At 41.8% G+C, this 17,631-nt stretch overlaps 5 protein-coding genes across 5 annotated transcripts; 3 read left to right on the forward strand and 2 right to left on the reverse strand.

Moving 5' to 3' along the window:
- Nucleotides 1-260: 260 nt before the first annotated feature.
- Nucleotides 261-1,757, reverse strand: EAE97_010877 (uncharacterized protein; the record flags this gene model as incomplete). Its single annotated transcript, XM_038881392.1, has 3 exons — nt 261-668; nt 723-1,400; nt 1,452-1,757. The coding sequence occupies 3 exons, from the start codon at nt 1,755-1,757 to the stop codon at nt 261-263; spliced, it is 1,392 nt and encodes a 463-aa protein (XP_038727782.1).
- A 696-nt stretch (nt 1,758-2,453) lies between these two features.
- On the forward strand, nt 2,454-7,961 carry EAE97_010878 (uncharacterized protein; the record flags this gene model as incomplete). Its single annotated transcript, XM_038881393.1, has 2 exons — nt 2,454-3,713; nt 3,765-7,961. 2 exons carry the CDS (start codon nt 2,454-2,456, stop codon nt 7,959-7,961), a joined length of 5,457 nt encoding a protein of 1,818 aa, XP_038727783.1.
- Nucleotides 7,962-9,126: 1,165 nt separating this feature from the next.
- On the forward strand, nt 9,127-12,393 carry EAE97_010879 (uncharacterized protein; the record flags this gene model as incomplete). The annotated part of the gene is made up of 1 exon (XM_038881394.1): nt 9,127-12,393. One exon carries the CDS (start codon nt 9,127-9,129, stop codon nt 12,391-12,393), a length of 3,267 nt encoding a protein of 1,088 aa, XP_038727784.1.
- Nucleotides 12,394-12,517: 124 nt separating this feature from the next.
- EAE97_010880 (uncharacterized protein) lies at nt 12,518-15,451 on the reverse strand. The gene is made up of 6 exons (XM_038881395.1): nt 15,182-15,451; nt 14,988-15,122; nt 14,265-14,933; nt 14,018-14,184; nt 13,883-13,970; nt 12,518-13,659 (listed from the first exon to the last, which is right to left on the reverse strand). The coding sequence occupies exons 1-6, from the start codon at nt 15,283-15,285 to the stop codon at nt 12,555-12,557; spliced, it is 2,268 nt and encodes a 755-aa protein (XP_038727785.1). The 5' UTR covers nt 15,286-15,451; the 3' UTR covers nt 12,518-12,554.
- A 237-nt stretch (nt 15,452-15,688) lies between these two features.
- EAE97_010881 (uncharacterized protein) lies at nt 15,689-17,356 on the forward strand. The gene is made up of 2 exons (XM_038881396.1): nt 15,689-16,013; nt 16,072-17,356. The coding sequence occupies exons 1-2, from the start codon at nt 15,827-15,829 to the stop codon at nt 17,031-17,033; spliced, it is 1,149 nt and encodes a 382-aa protein (XP_038727786.1). The 5' UTR covers nt 15,689-15,826; the 3' UTR covers nt 17,034-17,356.
- Nucleotides 17,357-17,631: the final 275 nt, after the last annotated feature.

Genomic DNA, 17,631 nt, shown 5'->3' on the forward strand with positions numbered 1-17,631 from the left:
TGTAAGGTTTATTCGGCTGATATTACCATCCCAAATATCAGTGTCAATTATTCACAAATTATGTCTCACACAAAAAGCATACTACGACGAATCGTTAATTTGATTATCGTACAAGGAGTTACATGGGGGAATCTCTTTTCTTCTTTCTTTCATCAGTATCATCAGCCTACACATCAACTAACCTCCCTAACCATCCCATTCCAGCCAGTTCTAATCCTGTCCTAGCCCCCGAATTCATATCACATCACATCACATCAATTCTATAGCAACAACTCCAAAGGATTCTCAACAACCTTCTTGAACTCCTTCATCCATTCACCACCAACGGCACCATCAACAACCTTATGGTCGAAGCTTCCAGTAACGGTGATTTGATCATCCCATTCAATTCCTCCATCTGCGCCTTGGATAGCTGCCTTTTGAGTGGTTCCTACAGCGAGAATGGCGGCTTGAGGTGGGTTAATGACAGCAGTAAATCGATCAATAGCGCTGTTCATTCCCATGTTGCTGATGGTGAAAGTTCCACCTTGGTATTCATCTGGCTTGAGTTTACCATCACGGGCACGTTTGCCAAGGTCCTTGACTTGTGCTGAAATGGATTCGAGACCGAGTCCTTCGACATTCTTGACAATTGGGGTCATGAGACCAACTGGAGTAGCAACGGCAACCTGAGAAGAAATTTTAGTAAATTATAGTGGACTTGTGGGAAGAAAATAACTTACGCTGACATCAACGTTGCTGAATTGGCGAATGAAACCATCTCTCCAGCTTGAGTTGACAGCTGGGACCTTCTTGCATGCAATAGCACATGCCTTGATCAAGAAGTCATTGATTGAGAGCTTGTATTTCCCTTCTCCGGAAGCGTTAAGAGCTGTGCGGAGCTTGATGAGCTTGGTGACGGAAACAGTAGAGGCGACAAAGTAGTGTGGGTTTTGGTTCACAGACTCGGTAAGACGGTTGGCGATAGTCTTACGCATAGATGTGATAGGAGTGTCGACGTAACTGGTAGTAGCAGCAGCTGGTGCGCCACTGCTTGAAGCTCCAGAAGAAGCCTTCTTGACATCAGCCTCAGTAACTTGTCCACCGAGTCCAGTACCCTTGACACCAGTAATCTTAACACCGGTATCAATTGCCAATTTAATAGCCGCAGAGCTAGCATTGATTGCTCTGTCCATAGCAGGTTGTAATCTTCCACCACTTGAAGCGGATTCCTCCGGAGCTGGGGTCGATTCGGTTGGGGGCGGGGGAGCAGTTCCAGATTGTGTATCAGATTTCTCGGAAGATTGACTGGCTTCCTCCTTTGGTGGTGGTGGTGCAGCTTTCTCTCCTCCTGCATCTGCGAGTGTGAAATCCGCGAAAGCCGATGTATCCTCTCCTTCTCCAACCATAACAGCAATTGGCTATTTTCCCGTCAGCACTCTAACCTTTCTCTAGCTTGAAGTAGTACAAACATTTCCAACAGCAACATCCTTCTCTCCAGATTGCTTTAAGATGGCAGCCAAAACACCTTCCTCTTGGAACTCAAAGTCCATTTGCGCCTTATCGGTCTCAATCTCTACCAATACATCACCAGGAACAATTGCATCTCCAGGCTTCTTTTGCCACGATCCAATGTTACCTGAAGTCATGGTTGGCGATAAAGCTGGCATGGTGACTACGGTATGGGGAGGGAAAGATTTCGAGGCATAACATCTTGCTAATTGATATGGCAGAGATGGTGATTGAAGTGCACGCTTTCTCAACACTGCGGAAAACATCTTGATGGGAATATCTAGAGGAAAAGAAGAACGAAAGCACTAAAGTTTAAAGGAGTGGAAAGAACCCAAATCAATATCCAGACAAACAGAAGTCTTTGGATATTTTGAACCCGGTTTTGTAGGATTAGGGCGGGAAGGTGGGTGGTAAATGTTTGGGGTGGAGTGGGAGGAAGTTGTTCGCGACAAAAACACAGATTTAAATTGTTCTGTTGAATATCGGAAAACCTCGTAGGTTGAGTTCCGTTGGCAGACCGGAGCTCCTTGAGATTAGTACAAAAGTAGTATAGTGGTAGAGTAGGCGTAGATTATTCCACCGTCAAGAGTCCTATTGGTGGTTAAGCGCTGACAGAGAAGTCTGAGGGTTTGATTGGATTTTAAGCGTTCCATGGATTTTGAATGGACAGGGATTCATGTTTCCAATGAAATGGCCGGACCAGATATGTGTTAATGTGTTAATGTGTTATTAATGTGGCAGCTAAGGGTTCATCGGGAAAGAAATTGGTGATTATGACCCGTTCTCTTTCCCCCCTCGAAATACAACCCTCACATACAGATACAAGGGAATTATTAATTTCATAAATTCTAACCAACGTGTGAGGAAATTACATTCTATGGTATCTTTTCTTCTCTCTCTTTAAAGAATAGGATATCACACTACTACCTACGAATGGAAGTTGGCGCAATCGATCGACCACCATGAGCTCCATCGTCTTTGTGATTTCGGCTCTGGAAGCTATCCATAATTCAAAAGAGGCTCAAAAAAGAAAAGGATTAGGGGAAGCGGTCGAGAAAGCTTTGAAGGACATTAAAGAACATGAACCTCAATTACCTGATCCCGAAATCATTTTCGATCCATTACAACAAGCTACACGATCCGGAAGTATCCCACTGACTACGACGGCATTAGATTGCATTGGGAAACTCATTAGCTATTCTTACTTCTCAGTTCCCTCATCACCAAATGCAGATAGAGAAGCAGATCGTGCGCCATTAATCGAACGAGCGATCGATACAATATGCGATTGTTTTCAGGGAGAAACTACTCCAGTCGAAATCCAGCTGCAGATTGTGAAATCGTTATTGGCAGCAGTTTTAAATGATAAAATTGTCGTTCACGGTGCGGGATTATTAAAAGCAGTGCGACAGGTTTACAATGTCTTCCTACTTTCGAAAAGTAGTCCGAATCAACAAGTTGCGCAAGGGACATTGACACAAATGGTTGGGACGGTTTTCGAGAGAGTAAAGACAAGGATACATATGAAGGAGGCCAGATTGAACCTTTCGAAATTGGATAAAAATGCCGAAAATACTAGCTCATTCACGGTCGATGCACAAGAATCATTAAATGGAGTACCCAGAAGTAGCGAGGGAGAGGAAGCAGCAGATGAAACCGCGACAGCAGAAGAACCATCCAATGGAGATGCGCCAAAACTCACACTCAAAGATCTGGAGCATCGAAAAAGTTTCGACGATTCACAAATGGGAGAAGGGCCAACAATGGTTACACAAGTCAAGCCTGCGAAAGCTTCACCTCGTTCAACATCAGAACAAACCGCTCCGGACAGTGGTACTGATGATAGTATAGAATCCGAGGATATGGAAGATGAGGTTTATATAAGGGATGCATATTTGGTTTTCAGGTCCTTTTGCAATCTCAGCACCAAAATTCTTCCACCGGATCAATTATTCGATGTAAAAGGCCAAGCAATGCGCTCAAAGTTAATTTCTCTTCACCTCATTCACATGTTACTCAATAATAATATGCTCGTCTTCACTTCTCCATTATGTACGATTACCAACAGCAAGAGCAATGAGCCTACCGGCTTCCTACAAGCCATTAAATTTTACCTATGTCTTAGCATTACTCGAAATGGCGCCAGCTCTGCTGATAAAGTCTTCGAAATTTGTTGTGAAATTTTTTGGTTAATGCTAAAATTTATGAGAGCTCCTTTCAAGGTTTGTATTCATTAATGAATAGTCCTGATATTTTGACTAACTATCTTACAGAAAGAGATTGAAGTCTTTTTAAATGAGATTTATCTAGCTCTTCTCGAAAGAAGAAACGCGCATGTTACTCAAAAACTTCATTTCATGGGCATCCTTCATCGTTTTTGCGCTGATCCTCGTGCGCTCGTTGAAACATATCTGAATTACGATTGCGATCGAAATGTTGATAACATGTTCCAAACCTTGATTGAAGACCTATCAAAGGCGGCGAGTGCTGCTGTTATGGTAAGCCCTCTTGCTCAACAGCAATATGAAGAGAAGAACAGTAAAAGTTCAGGTGGTGATTGGCAATCTCGAGGGACGCTCCCCCCACCTCTATCTACAGCACATTTGAGTAGCCATACCGAAAATGGAGAGACCGAAATTCCAAAAGAGTACATTGTGAAACGACAAGCTATGGATTGTCTTGTGGAGACACTTCGATCATTGGTGAATTGGTCACAGCAAGGTATTGCTGATGTTACTAGTGGCCCAGAAACTGATATCAGAGGCTCTGCCGATGTTAGGGAATCCTTGGAACCTGGAAATGATAGTTCGACAAGAATCACCGGTGAAAATACACCAATGCCTTCAACACCTGTCCTGGATGATGACCCTGAACAATTGGAAAAGGAGAAGCAAAGAAAGACCGCAATGACAAATGCCATCAAGCAATTCAACTTCAAGCCAAAGAAAGGTATCAAGCTTTTACTCGCCGATAAATTCATAGCGGAAGATACACCAGAATGTATTGCACAATTCTTACTACGAGAGGATAGATTGGATAAGGCGCAAATCGGAGAGTTTTTGGGTGAAGGAGATGAACGAAACATTGCGATTATGCACGCATTTGTAGATGCAATGGACTTCACCAAACGTCGATTCGTGGATGCTCTACGTCAATTTTTACAATCCTTTCGTCTTCCTGGTGAAGCTCAAAAGATTGATCGTTTCATGTTGAAATTTGCAAATCGATATGTTGTTGGCAATCCAAATGCATTTGCTAATGCAGATACTGCTTACGTTTTGTCCTACTCTGTCATCATGTTGAATACAGATCAACACAGCAGTAAAGTTGCAAAGAGAATGACCAAGGAAGATTTCATCAAGAACAATCGTGGTATTAACGATAATGCAAGTTTACCTGATGAGTACCTTATCGGCATCTACGAAGAAATTCAAAAGGAAGAAATCGTTCTCAATAGTGAACGCGAAGCCGCTGCAGCCACTGGCAATGCTCCTCCACAATCTACTGGTGGTATTGCGGCAGGTCTTGGACAAGCTTTGGCTACAGTTGGACGCGACTTGCAACGTGAAGCATATTTACAACAATCTGAAGAGATCTCTCATAGATCTGAACAATTGTTCAAGAATCTTTTCCGAAATCAACGAAAGAATGCATCGAAATCAGGGGATAAATTTATTCCTGCTACTTCATTCAAGCACGTTGGCCCTATGTTTGAGGTGACTTGGATGTCATTCTTCTCCGGTCTTTCCGGTCAAATGCAAAACTCTCACAATATTGAGATCATCAAATTATGCATCGAAGGAATGAAATTAGCAATTCGTATTGCATGTCTTTTTGATTTAGAAACTCCACGTGAAGCTTTCGTTTCCGCTCTCAAGAACTCCACTAATCTCAACAATCCTAAGGATATGATGGCAAAGAATGTGGAGGCATTGAAAGTTCTTCTTGAAATAGCACAAACAGAAGGAAATCTTTTGAAAGGATCATGGCGAGATATTCTTATGTGCATCAGTCAATTGGATCGCTTACAATTAATATCTGACGGAGTTGATGAAGGGGCTATTCCAGACGTTTCAAAAGCTCGAATTGTTGCTCCATCACGATCAGATACCACTTCGTCAAGAAAGTCTACCGCTTCTCAAAGACCTAAAACTCGACCAAGGACGAACACTCAGAGTACTATTTATTCGACAGAAATCGCAATGGAAAGTAGATCTGATGAAGTTATCAAGGGAGTGGATAGAATATTCACAAATACGGCCAATCTTTCTGGTGAAGCTATCGTCCACTTTGTCACGGCTCTGTGTGATGTTAGTTGGGATGAGATTAAAATATCGGGTTCCAACGAATCTCCAAGGACATACAGTCTTCAAAAACTTGTGGAAATCAGTTACTACAATATGCTTCGTGTGAGATTCGAGTGGGCCAATATTTGGGCTGTTCTAGGTGAGCACTTCAATCGTGTTGGGTGCCATAACAATACCGCTGTGGTATTCTTTGCTTTGGATTCTTTGCGTCAACTTTCCATGCGATTTATGGAGATTGAAGAATTACCTGGATTCAAATTCCAAAAAGACTTCTTGAAACCTTTCGAGCATGTAATGTCAAACTCAAACGTTGTATCTGTAAAGGATATGGCTCTACGTTGTCTAATACAAATGATCCAAGCTCGTGGAGAGAATATTCGCTCTGGATGGAGAACCATGTTCGGAGTATTTACCGTTGCAGCTCGAGAACCATATGAGAGTATCGTCAATCTTGCCTTTGAAAACGTCAACCAAGTTTACAAAACTCGATTTGGTGTTGTCATCTCCCAAGGCGCATTCGCGGACTTGATTGTTTGCTTGACTGAATTTTCGAAGAATATGAAATTCCAAAAGAAAGGATTACAAGCCATGGAAGCATTGAAATCAATTATTCCCAAGATGTTAAAGACACCGGAGTGCCCATTATCTCACAAATCGAACGCGAATTCGGATGGCTCGATAAAAACTCCAGACACCGCCACAAATCCTATAAGTCGTACAACTCAGGAAGAAGCATTTTGGTTTCCTGTTTTATTCGCTTTTCATGATGTTCTCATGACAGGAGAAGATCTGGAAGTCCGTTCAAACGCTTTAAATTACCTCTTTGATTCACTTATAAAATATGGAGGCGACTTTCCTTCTGATTTCTGGGACATCTTATGGAGGCAACTACTCTATCCTATCTTTATGGTTCTCAAATCCAAATCCGAGATGTCCAATGTTGTCAATCATGAGGAATTATCTGTGTGGCTATCAACTACAATGATTCAAGCTCTTCGAAACATGATCACGTTGTTCACTCACTATTTCGAATCGCTTGAATATATGTTGGATAGATTCCTCGATTTACTTGCTTTGTGCATATGTCAAGAGAATGATACAATTGCTCGAATTGGTAGTAATTGTTTACAGCAATTAATTTTGCAAAATGTCACAAAATTCAAGCCTCAACACTGGTCAAAAATAGTCGGAGCATTTGTGGAATTATTCGATAGAACTACTGCATTCCAATTATTCACTGCTGCAACATCATCTGCAGCAGGAGGTTCTATGGAGAGCTCCACAGCACCAGTTGAAGATTTTGATGATGGTCAATCTCTAAAGATTAATGGTACAAATGGTGGTGCAACCTCGGATGCAGAGAGCATTGCTGAACCAGAAGGTCAGACACCTGTTGTAACTCAAACTCCAGAGTTAGAGGACTATAAGCCACAATCAGGTCTACAACAACAACCTGTAGTTGTCACTGCAGCTCGTCGACGATTTTTCAATAAAATCATTACCAAATGTGTTTTACAACTTTTGATGATCGAAACTGTCAATGAGCTTTTTTCCAATGATACCGTTTATGCTCAAATTCCTAGTCCAGAACTTCTTAGGCTAATGGCTCTACTCAAGAAATCTTTCTTATTCGCCAAGAGATTTAATGAGAACAAAGAATTACGCATGCGTTTATGGCGTGAAGGATTCATGAAACAACCACCTAACTTGTTGAAGCAAGAATCTGGTAGTGCAGCTACATATGTTTCCATTCTCCTTAGAATGTACCATGACGAAGGTGAAGAGCGAAAAAGAAACCGAGCAGATACAGAACAAGCTTTAGTACCTCTTTGTGCCGATATCATCCGTGGATTTACCCAACTCGAAGAAGAAAGTCAACAAAGAAATATCATTGCTTGGCGACCAGTTGTTGTAGATGTATTGGAAGGTTACATGAATTTCCCACGAGAAGGATTTGAGAAATATGTTGAAGTATTCTATCCATTAGCAGTGGATTTACTTTCTAGGGATATGGGAGTGGAAATTAGATTGGCGTTACAAGGACTTTTAAAACGGGTAGGGGAAGTCAAATTGGGTCTTCCACCTACAGTAAGATCTAATACGCCTACTAGCCCTACTTCATTATCATTTGGTGGTGGGAGACGAATGAGTCGTAGGGATTAAAAATGAGTTGAATGGATTGAAAATATTAGATTTGCAAGCGTATAAGGATCTCGTGATCCTTTTCTTTTTCTTCCTCTTATTCTTTCTTTTCTGGGAACTATTCGAGCGTGTCATATAGGGTAGTCACTAGGATGGGAGTTTATGGGGTTTGATTGAGGTGTACTTGATCTGTCAATTAATGATGACATGATGGAATTTATTTAGAGTTATCGGCTTGTATGAATAAATCTTTTTCTCTGATGTTGGAATTAATCATTTGATGTATTTCGTGTGTTTCGTGTGTTTTATGTTGTTTTGTGCTGGTGTAATAACACTTTGTATGCGTTATGTATCTTTCAAGGGCCAATTCGGAGTTTCGACTGGCGTACTCGGCTCATCATGATGTCAATTTTGGGACACAATTTGTTTCATTTACTCTCATTTGTATTTTCTCTGTCGATTCGAAATGTTTCCAGAGAAAGATTTTCATGATTTCTTTATTCGGGCTTCTGAAATGTTGAATGTAGGTTGTTCGACAACAAATGATTTATTCTTTTTTATTTCAAAATGCTTGTCGGAATTTATTCTTGAAAACACCCATGCTTGTTGGGATTTAGTAGGAAGAAACGAGTAGGGATATTTATCTAATTCTCATTTAGTATCATTTAGTACGGAGATTCAACTCACTTGAATTTATACACATGAACCATAATGCACCTCTCAGTCATCTAAAAAACTCCTTTATCCACCTCGCTTAACAATCCCCCTCCGCAAACAGCCAATCCTCATCTCCCCCACAAAGAGTTCTCTCCTCAATCTTCATAACTCTTCAACTCCAATTCCTCCATCTTTATCTCAAATTCAAACTCTCATCTCTAGACAATACCCCCCTTTACCTCTTTATCGATCCACAAAGAAATTTAATCTTATAATTCGCGCTCTCAATCTTTCGCACAAACAAGATGTTCGAATTTCGATTCCAGTCGTGCAAAGGAAGCTCAAGCTCAAGGAACAGCGCACGTTCAAGCTCAGGATTCACGTTACCGTTGAAACTAATTTCTCGTATTGTATGATTATCTATCTATCACTATCATATCCTGTTCATTGACTCGCGCTTCAATCATAATCCCATTGTCACTTTATTTTCAATCACATCAATTTATTCACGGTCAATATCAATTCCAATATGACTGGCTTTGGTCAAGGACGAGGTGGAGGACAAGGTGCCGGTCGAGGTGGAGGTCATGGTGTCATTCCACTAAGTGATGATCCGCATCCCCCTGGTGATCCTCTCCATCCCGGACTCGAAAATGTTTTGAGCCGACCCGAACATAATTTCCGCTCGGAGACTCCCATGTTTACTCCCGCTGGGGGTTGGCGCGATGGTAGACCTCCATGGGAACAAGATAATCTAGCTGCATGGAGAACGGGACGGGACCCCTTGACTGGGGGTTCGAGTAATCAATTCCAACAAATGGAAGAGGAATATAGATCTCCGTGGCTTAATATACCGGATCAGGATCAGGTTGTGGAAGCAACTATTGATCCATGGGATCTTATTGGGGGAATGGATGCTATGGCACCCGTGGTACAACAACCGGCTACTCCGCAGAGGGAAATACATTGGCAAGGACCTCAACCTGAGGCTATTCCATTGGGTCAAGTTTTTGAAAGTGAAGCAAGAGATTGGAGGAGTGGAAATCCACCGACGATACAAGAGCAAAAAGGACTTCAGAGGATCATGCCACAAAATCCAAGCTATGGAGGTCAGATGGGAGCTTCCATGGCTTCTGGGCCTTATTTTTCCCATGCAGAATATCAACAGTTCCAGCAACCACAACAGCAGTATAATCAACCGCAACAGCAACAGCAACAATTTCAACAAATGGATATACAAAATGCAACTTATGGACATGGTACACATGTTCCAAGGATCCCAAAAGGTCCCACGTATCAACAATTGTATCTTCCATTACCAGCGGGAGGCACGGTATGGGAACAGCAAAGACTCAAGCGACCGCCTGGCCCACTAACCTGGAAAGATACGCGAGCCTATTCCCCAGGACCAGATGGAGATTTTGATCCCTTCATCGTCGAACAACTCGAAACCGGCACTTATTCCCCTTGGTTAAGTGAAATCGCTGCCAATATCGAAGCGATAGATGAACGACCCAAAAGGCTATGGGAATCCATGACTGCGTGGCGAGCTAGAGTTATCACTGCTCGAAAAGCGATTGGGATCGAATCTTCAGAATTAAGACAACGTCCATATTCATTCCCTAGGACTGCGAAACAAGCTGGTGATACTCCTGCACAACTTAAAGCCCGAACAGCTGCTCGTCGAAAAGTAAAGATACAATGGGAAAAAGATAAGGAGGTTCATAAGAATAAAATGGATCATACACATAAGAATTTCGATCCAGAATATGCGACGCAATATCGAGCTGAAAAAGCAACACGGCAATTAGAAAATGCTAAGAGGAGAAAGACGGCTTTATTAATTGCGAGACGCATTGCCGAGAGAGATCATCAACCAAGACCTGTGACACCAGAATTACCAGAAGATAGTAGTGATGAGGATCTTCCAGCCATGCCTTCTAGAGATAGAACTGGGATGTCTGCAGTTCCGGGTCCGAGACCCAAACGCTGTATACGTTGTCAGCATATGAGAAAATTGTGTTCTATAGTAGCAGGATCAACACAACCTTGTGAACTCTGTAGAGAAACTGGAGCACAGTGTCAATTGCCTCGTCCTGGATCTTCAGACAAAACTGCAGGTGGAACTGCAGGCGGAACTGCAGGTTGGACTCCAAGTCAACCATCGAGATTCGGTCCAAAAGTCAAACGTTGTTTATATTGTACACACATGAGAAAACCATGTACATTAGTAGCAGGATCCCCTCGACCTTGTGATCGCTGTAAACAACGCGGAATCGTATGCGAAATAACTCGAGACTTGGAAGATCCGAATGCACCCAAACCGGCATGGAAATTGAAACCACAAAAACCCGATCCTAAACCAGTGGGTGATCCAGATGAATTTTCAGATTCAGAGGTGGGCGTAGATGATGATGAAGATGGAGAACCAATTACAGCTCAACAGAAAGCTAGCCTTTCGCGAAAGAAAAGAGCTGCATTTAATCAAAGCGCAAGACTCTCTCCTCGAAGACGTCGACGTAGAAGTGCCAGTCCCGAAATGGAGAATGCTCCTAGTATTCAATGTGGGCCTTGTAAAGATCAATCTCGTCCTTGTGATGGAGAACGTCCTTGTGGAACATGCAGACTCAATGGAACAATCGATATGTGTAGTCCCGTCTCTTTCTTTTCGAAATACAGACAACGGGATTATCAAGGAGTAGGACAACATGCTAATGATGAAATGGATTGGCGTTTTTCAACACCAGAAAGAGGTTATAATGATGTTAATATTGAATGGGATAAACTGGCTTCGAATTTCGAAGAAGCAGATCAAGCAATTGAAGATATGGATTTAGGTCCTATGATGAATTCCAGTTCACAAGTCATCATGGATTCATTCGAAGCTGGACATCGAAATAGTTTTTTCACGAAAAATGAAGAAAATGAACATCCAGCTATGGAACCATATAAACCCGATCCAGAAGGTCCGTCTTATAATCGTGTCGCTACAGTCACGGAACCAGATGCATCATACAATAGTCTTGCGCCAGAAGGACAAGAATTTTTATCCGAACCATTTGGAGATGTGGCACATTATGATGCTATGACTTTTGGCGGAGAAGAAATAGATTTCAGTACACCTAGGGTCTCACCTCAATATAGTGTTGAAAGCCCTGATATAGAAATGCTTGATTTAGATGAAGTTCTAAATTCAGTCGAAGAACGTCGATCTGGATTCGAAGTAGTTGTTCAAGAAAAACCTGATCCCGATCCAAGACTTCAAATTCATCCTCTATCCGATTATCGACAAGAATGGAAACAAAATTTGAAAGGGATCCTTAGAAATAAACATTGCGATGAACTTATCGGAATCGATATTTGTTTCAAATCTCCAGCAAAACATTGCGATTATCTTCAACATGGTATTGAAGGAGGTGATTGGCATACTTGTGTACATTGTCATAAAGATCAAAATGTTCGAGTGTCAGATTCCCAATCAACACTTATTGAATACACCAAATTATATTATTGTGACGAGTGTGCGGCTGAGCAAAGACCACGAACCAGTGGAAGAAGAGGAGGTGCAGCTTTCAAGAAAGAATACTGTACATGTACATCTCAGATGAGAAAATCTTGGTTATGTAATACTCATCGGGATGAAGCTATTCAGGATGTAACGGAAAGAGCTCTAGCCGTGAAGAATTGGTTGTCTAGAAAAGGTTTGTTGAAATGTAATGGGTGTGATACAAGACATCTTGGTTATAGGTCGGGTATGTGGGCTTGTGCTTCTTGTAAAGATGTTGTATATGGTTAAGTATATATGACTGGTTCAAATAGTATGTTAGGAACAATATATAAACAATTTTCATGTTATTGAATGGGGGCCAGCCCCCAAACCCCCTTACCTCGCTACGCTCGAATTATTTTGTACATAAGAATCTGAAAATGAAGTTGATATTGAATACAAATATCTATCTACATTTCATCATCCCCCACCATTCCCTTATCCGCCATAAACAATCTTGTTAATTCCTCTATCCTCTTTCCTAATTCATCAACTTTATTTTCTAATCTTCTTTCTCTTTCGCTTGTCCTCTCGTCTTCTTCTGTCCTTTGGATTCTTCGTGCTGTATCATCATCATCTCCTCCTAACCTACTATCTTCTCCCTCAAACGTCAATTTCTTATTAAGTTTTCCATTTCCTTTTCCATTCACATGTCCACAATTGCCCACATCAGAAGAACATCCCTCTTTCCTTCCTATAAGGCCTCCCTCCCACTTTCCACTAACAAGTGGACTCGCCTCTCCATCTCCAATTCCTGGTCCATCCATGAAATGCAATGAATTATTTGTACCCGTCCTACTCGTCAAGAATTTCTTCTTCGCTTTTCCTTTATATGCTGGTTCTCCACTCATACTTGTCATTCCACCAGCTCCGCTATGAGGTGTAGATAGTACTGTAGCAATTGGTGTGCGGGGGAAAGATGACGGATCTTGTATATGTTCATTAACACCTTCGAAGATGTTAATTGCGAGTACAATTGGCGCATGTGTAGCTTTCAGTAGCCCTATTCGGATTCTACGTAATGTAGAAGAACTCATGAAGAGTCTAAGTGGTCTGATGAGAATGAGAGGGATAAGATTGAGTGGTGGATAAAAGTGTGTAAGTCGGTTAGAAGTGGAGGATTCAAGCACGTAAACCGAGTATACAAACAAATATTCTTCTTTGGCATGAGAAAAAACCCTTGAAAAGCTATCACTCAAGATACTTATTAAGGAGGTTATTAGTAGAATCTGGGTCAAGATGACGAAAATAATCATAAGTGGAGGACCAAATTGAGGTGAGATTTGGTTCATTATGTCAAAACCAAGGTATGAAGAACCGAAGAATACTTTGAGAAGAACCCAAGACATTTCGCCCAAGGTAAATGAATCGCGGGCTAGGAGGGTAAAGGTTGTTAGAAAACCGAGGTAAAGAATTAGGACAATGACCATAAATTTAACAAAGTCTTTGGCCATAGCCTTTAAACAAGGAATCAAAGTTCCAAAATATGGGTGGAGGCTAAGAAGTGAACATATTCTGAAGTAATGTTAGTCCTATATCAATCCGACACACGTGAAAGAAATGACCGTGATTGTGCTTAGTGTAGAATATAAGCGAGGCGCTAACCCCAATCCCGCTTGTTTCCTGTCACGTGTACCAAAACCCCCCCCCCTGGCACGTAGGACGGTCTGACAAAAGCCATAAAGACCCTCGACCTTTAAGAATGGTCCTGTTTCTGAATGATATATCACGAACTCACCTTGGAAATAAAAACAATGCCTCTAGGGACAGAATGTCAAAAGCCATGTCGATAATAATCCCATCATCCTTCGTCAAACCAATGACACCTAGATAACGTTAGACACTTTCAGGTATTAAATCAAGGAGTACTAACGAGTGAGTAGGAAAGCAGCTCCTATCAAAATAATCATCAAATCACACGTATTCCATATATCAACTGCATAGAATATTGAGCCCGCATCTATGAATTCTCCAAGCTCATCATATGCAAAAGCAGCAAACCATACATAGAGAACAATTTCAAGGGGCGTAATGTAATATCTGAAAAGATGTTAGACATTGGAGGGCAGATAGGACAGAAGGATAGAGAGACAGAAGGACGGAAAGACAGAAGGACTTACGGATTCCGTTCAACAAGAACTGCATAGTATAGAAATAGGAAAGAAGCAAAGAATAAAACTTCAAAAGCTTTGATATATCTTGGTACCCTCAATCTCGAAAAAGGGTCGGACTTCTTCCTATTATAAAACTGAGCTTTCTTTTGAGTATGCTCACTCAAACTTTCCCAAAATGTTATATCTCCTTTCCAAATACCAGTTATAATTTTTTGAACAATGCGCTGGCTGAGGAATTTTTTGCAATCCGCTACCGCCGCAATCTCAAGAGCATTCAATCCTGTGAAAGAAGATGTTGGATCATCCTCATCATCATCCATATCATCATGAGTAAAGAATGACCCCATATGTGAAATAGACCGTAAAAGTTCAGTCTTTTTATTCTGACTAGGTGGTCTTGTACTAGGAGGAGAATCCCTTTCTCTGAATTGTGGCAATAAACTCGAATGTTCCGTAGCTTGAATTTCCTCTGGTTCTTCTGCTGCACCATCTACACCACCTGTTGATCGTTGAAGAGTAGGTGAAGGTAATTCGTATAAGCAAAAATCGACAGCATCTCTTTCCGATACACGACTTAGAAATCTCCATGCCACTATTTCACATGCGCTCGCTCGAGTTTCATTGATTCCGCGATCATCATCTACATCGAGGGTAGAAAAATGCCACTTGAGGGTTCTGTATAATCTCAATTATTACTGGATTCGTGATGAATAATGATTTGCTACTGACAAGATTGCATTGATAATGGCGGGATTCGTAACATTTTCGACGAGATGTTCGACTAGTATTCGAATTTTGTTTCCCGCAGATGTAGTTCGTAATTGTTCAAAGGTTGAAGGAAGGACAATTTCATCGACAAAGTATCTAGTAAGGCAGGGTACGTTAGATGGATATCATAGCATGCCAGCTTGTAGCGTACATACATTGATAAAGTCTTTACCACTTTGACAAAAGGGTCATCATGAACAATCGTTGGTAACTTCACCAATTTCTGTCCCTCAGATAGAGAATCATCAGTTGACTCCATATTGGATTGTGAAGATGGGCGGTGGGTAAAAGAGTGAGCTCTAAGCTCAATTAAGTAGCCCCAAGATCAATTGATGTAGAGACGTATTGAATCGAGAACGATAAGAAGATTATGCGACGCAATTGAAAGCCATAGAGAGTTGTACGAAGATGTTACTGGCGTTACTGGCGTTGAAGTTTTACATCCATGTTCTAGGCCCCATACAATGTAGTTCTGTTTAGCTAGAGATACCAAAATAATTACAGGGGTATTTTTGTGACCCTGAGCAAACTGCGCCATGGCATAATGCGGACTTTGCCGGGGTATGCCGCCACTTAAACGTCACTAAACATAACATGGGTTGATAGCTCCAGGCAGTAGCTTGACTTCGCCATGCACCCCCGCATTCTGTTTGTTTCCTCATACAATTAAATTCATTTGTACCTTTTATCACTCTTCACTTCCAACTTTGAATACATCACTTCACTTCAGATCATCAATATCAAGAGACATCAAGACATCGAAATAATCACAGACAAACAATACAACCTCATCCGCCCAGATGGCCAATAATCCACTCAGTCCAGATTCCATTCTGCATCATATGGCAGAAGCTTTACCTACCCATCAAAAAGATGATACCGATTCCGATATCAGTAGTTCATACGAAGCTATCGCCCTATTCTCTCACGCATGTATGATCGCAGTTGGGTTTCGACTCATCGGATTTGCAGAAGGTCAAGAGGGTAGTTGGTCTCTCTCAGTATAAGTCCTCATTCAAAGTACAAATGTTAACAAGCTCACCAGAAGCTGAATGCGCACAACTTGCTCCCCGGTTATCATCGAAATGGAACTCTTCCTTTGGATCCCACTCATTCCTCTACGCTCACTCCCAATCCTCTATGAACTACGTCGTCAAAATCGATCGACTAGGTGGCAAGGCTGAAATCCGAGGAATAGGACTCGGAGATGAGAAGATTACCCGTCTTGAAATCACAGCCAGAGATTACGTTTCCGCCTCTGCGCTCCCTTTACGAATTCCTTTCACAAATGACCAAGAAGATCGTTCAAATCTCAAATCAAGGCTCAAAGAAATTTTCATCTCTCCTCCTAGAATCGCAGATCTCGCTTCTCTCTTCAAAATAAATATTATCCAAAGGCTCATTCCATCTTTACAAAAAGAAGGGTACGAGGATACTCAACAAGGTGTAGGTGAGAGCGCAGGTGAAGCCTCTCGGGTTCATGATGAAAGAGAAGAAACACAAGCTCGACGAAATCCTTTACCAAATCCCACAACCGACCCACGTCTTCCAGCACCAGCTCGTCCATATCCATACAATGACCCCCTTGCCGACCCACCACGTCGTCCCATCCCGGCTGGAGATTTCCCTCCTCCTGGTTTCGATGACGAATTGGACCTTAATCGTCTTCGACGCCCTGATCCTCGAGGAACGATTTCCCCTTTCAATATCGGTCATGATGATTTACATCCTGCAGGTCTAGGACCCAACGATCCTTTCCCCGGATCTTTTACAGGTGGGGCAGGAGCTAGAGGATTAGGGGGAATTGGAGGTATGCATCCTACATTTGATGATCCTCTATTTGCAGGACAAGGACAGAGATTAGGAGGTGGTAGAGGAGTATTCAACCCGCAAGCTCCGCCAGGTGCAAGATATGATCCTTTGGGGCCGGGTGATGGACCTCAAAGAGGTGGAGATGGAAGACCACCCAATCCATTCACGGGGTATGGAGATGGGGATTTCATGTGATTATGGGTAAGAGAGAGAGAGAAAAGACTTAAGTCAAGGTACCGAAGGGAAAGGCAATGGGATGGAAGGGAAAGGGAACTGCAATAGTTGATAGGATAGAAGGTAAGGGAAAGGAAAGGAAGGAAAACGGTAGGTATTATGATTTCACGAAGTACAGGATTTCAACGAGCCAGAGCAAACCACGCAAGCGATCAAAAATGCAATCACGACAATACTACAACACAACACATCACACCGCATCTTGATATCATATCCAATAATAAAATCACAATTCATGAATAGCCAAAATATGATAATTCATATAATTCACATAATTCTTTCCCCTCTCTCCTTGAAAACCGTGTATGCAATCCCATAAGTAATGTAATAGGTATTCAACGCTATATGCTGAGCTGAGCTGTGTGTATATAATGCTCTGCTCTCCCCTCTCTTCATCTCTGTCCAATACTAAATAAAACACGCTGGTACTTTCTTGTACTTCTTCACCACACGTGCAAACCAACCAACCACCAACATGAGTAACAATAACAATAATATATCTCCCAACTCCAAATCACGTACGTACGTGTAAGTATTAGGTATTAGGTATCTACTTTCC

Source organism: Botrytis byssoidea (genome assembly GCF_014898295.1).
Source record: "Botrytis byssoidea strain MUCL 94 chromosome Unknown BBYS_031, whole genome shotgun sequence".
Lineage (NCBI taxonomy): Eukaryota > Fungi > Ascomycota > Leotiomycetes > Helotiales > Sclerotiniaceae > Botrytis > Botrytis byssoidea.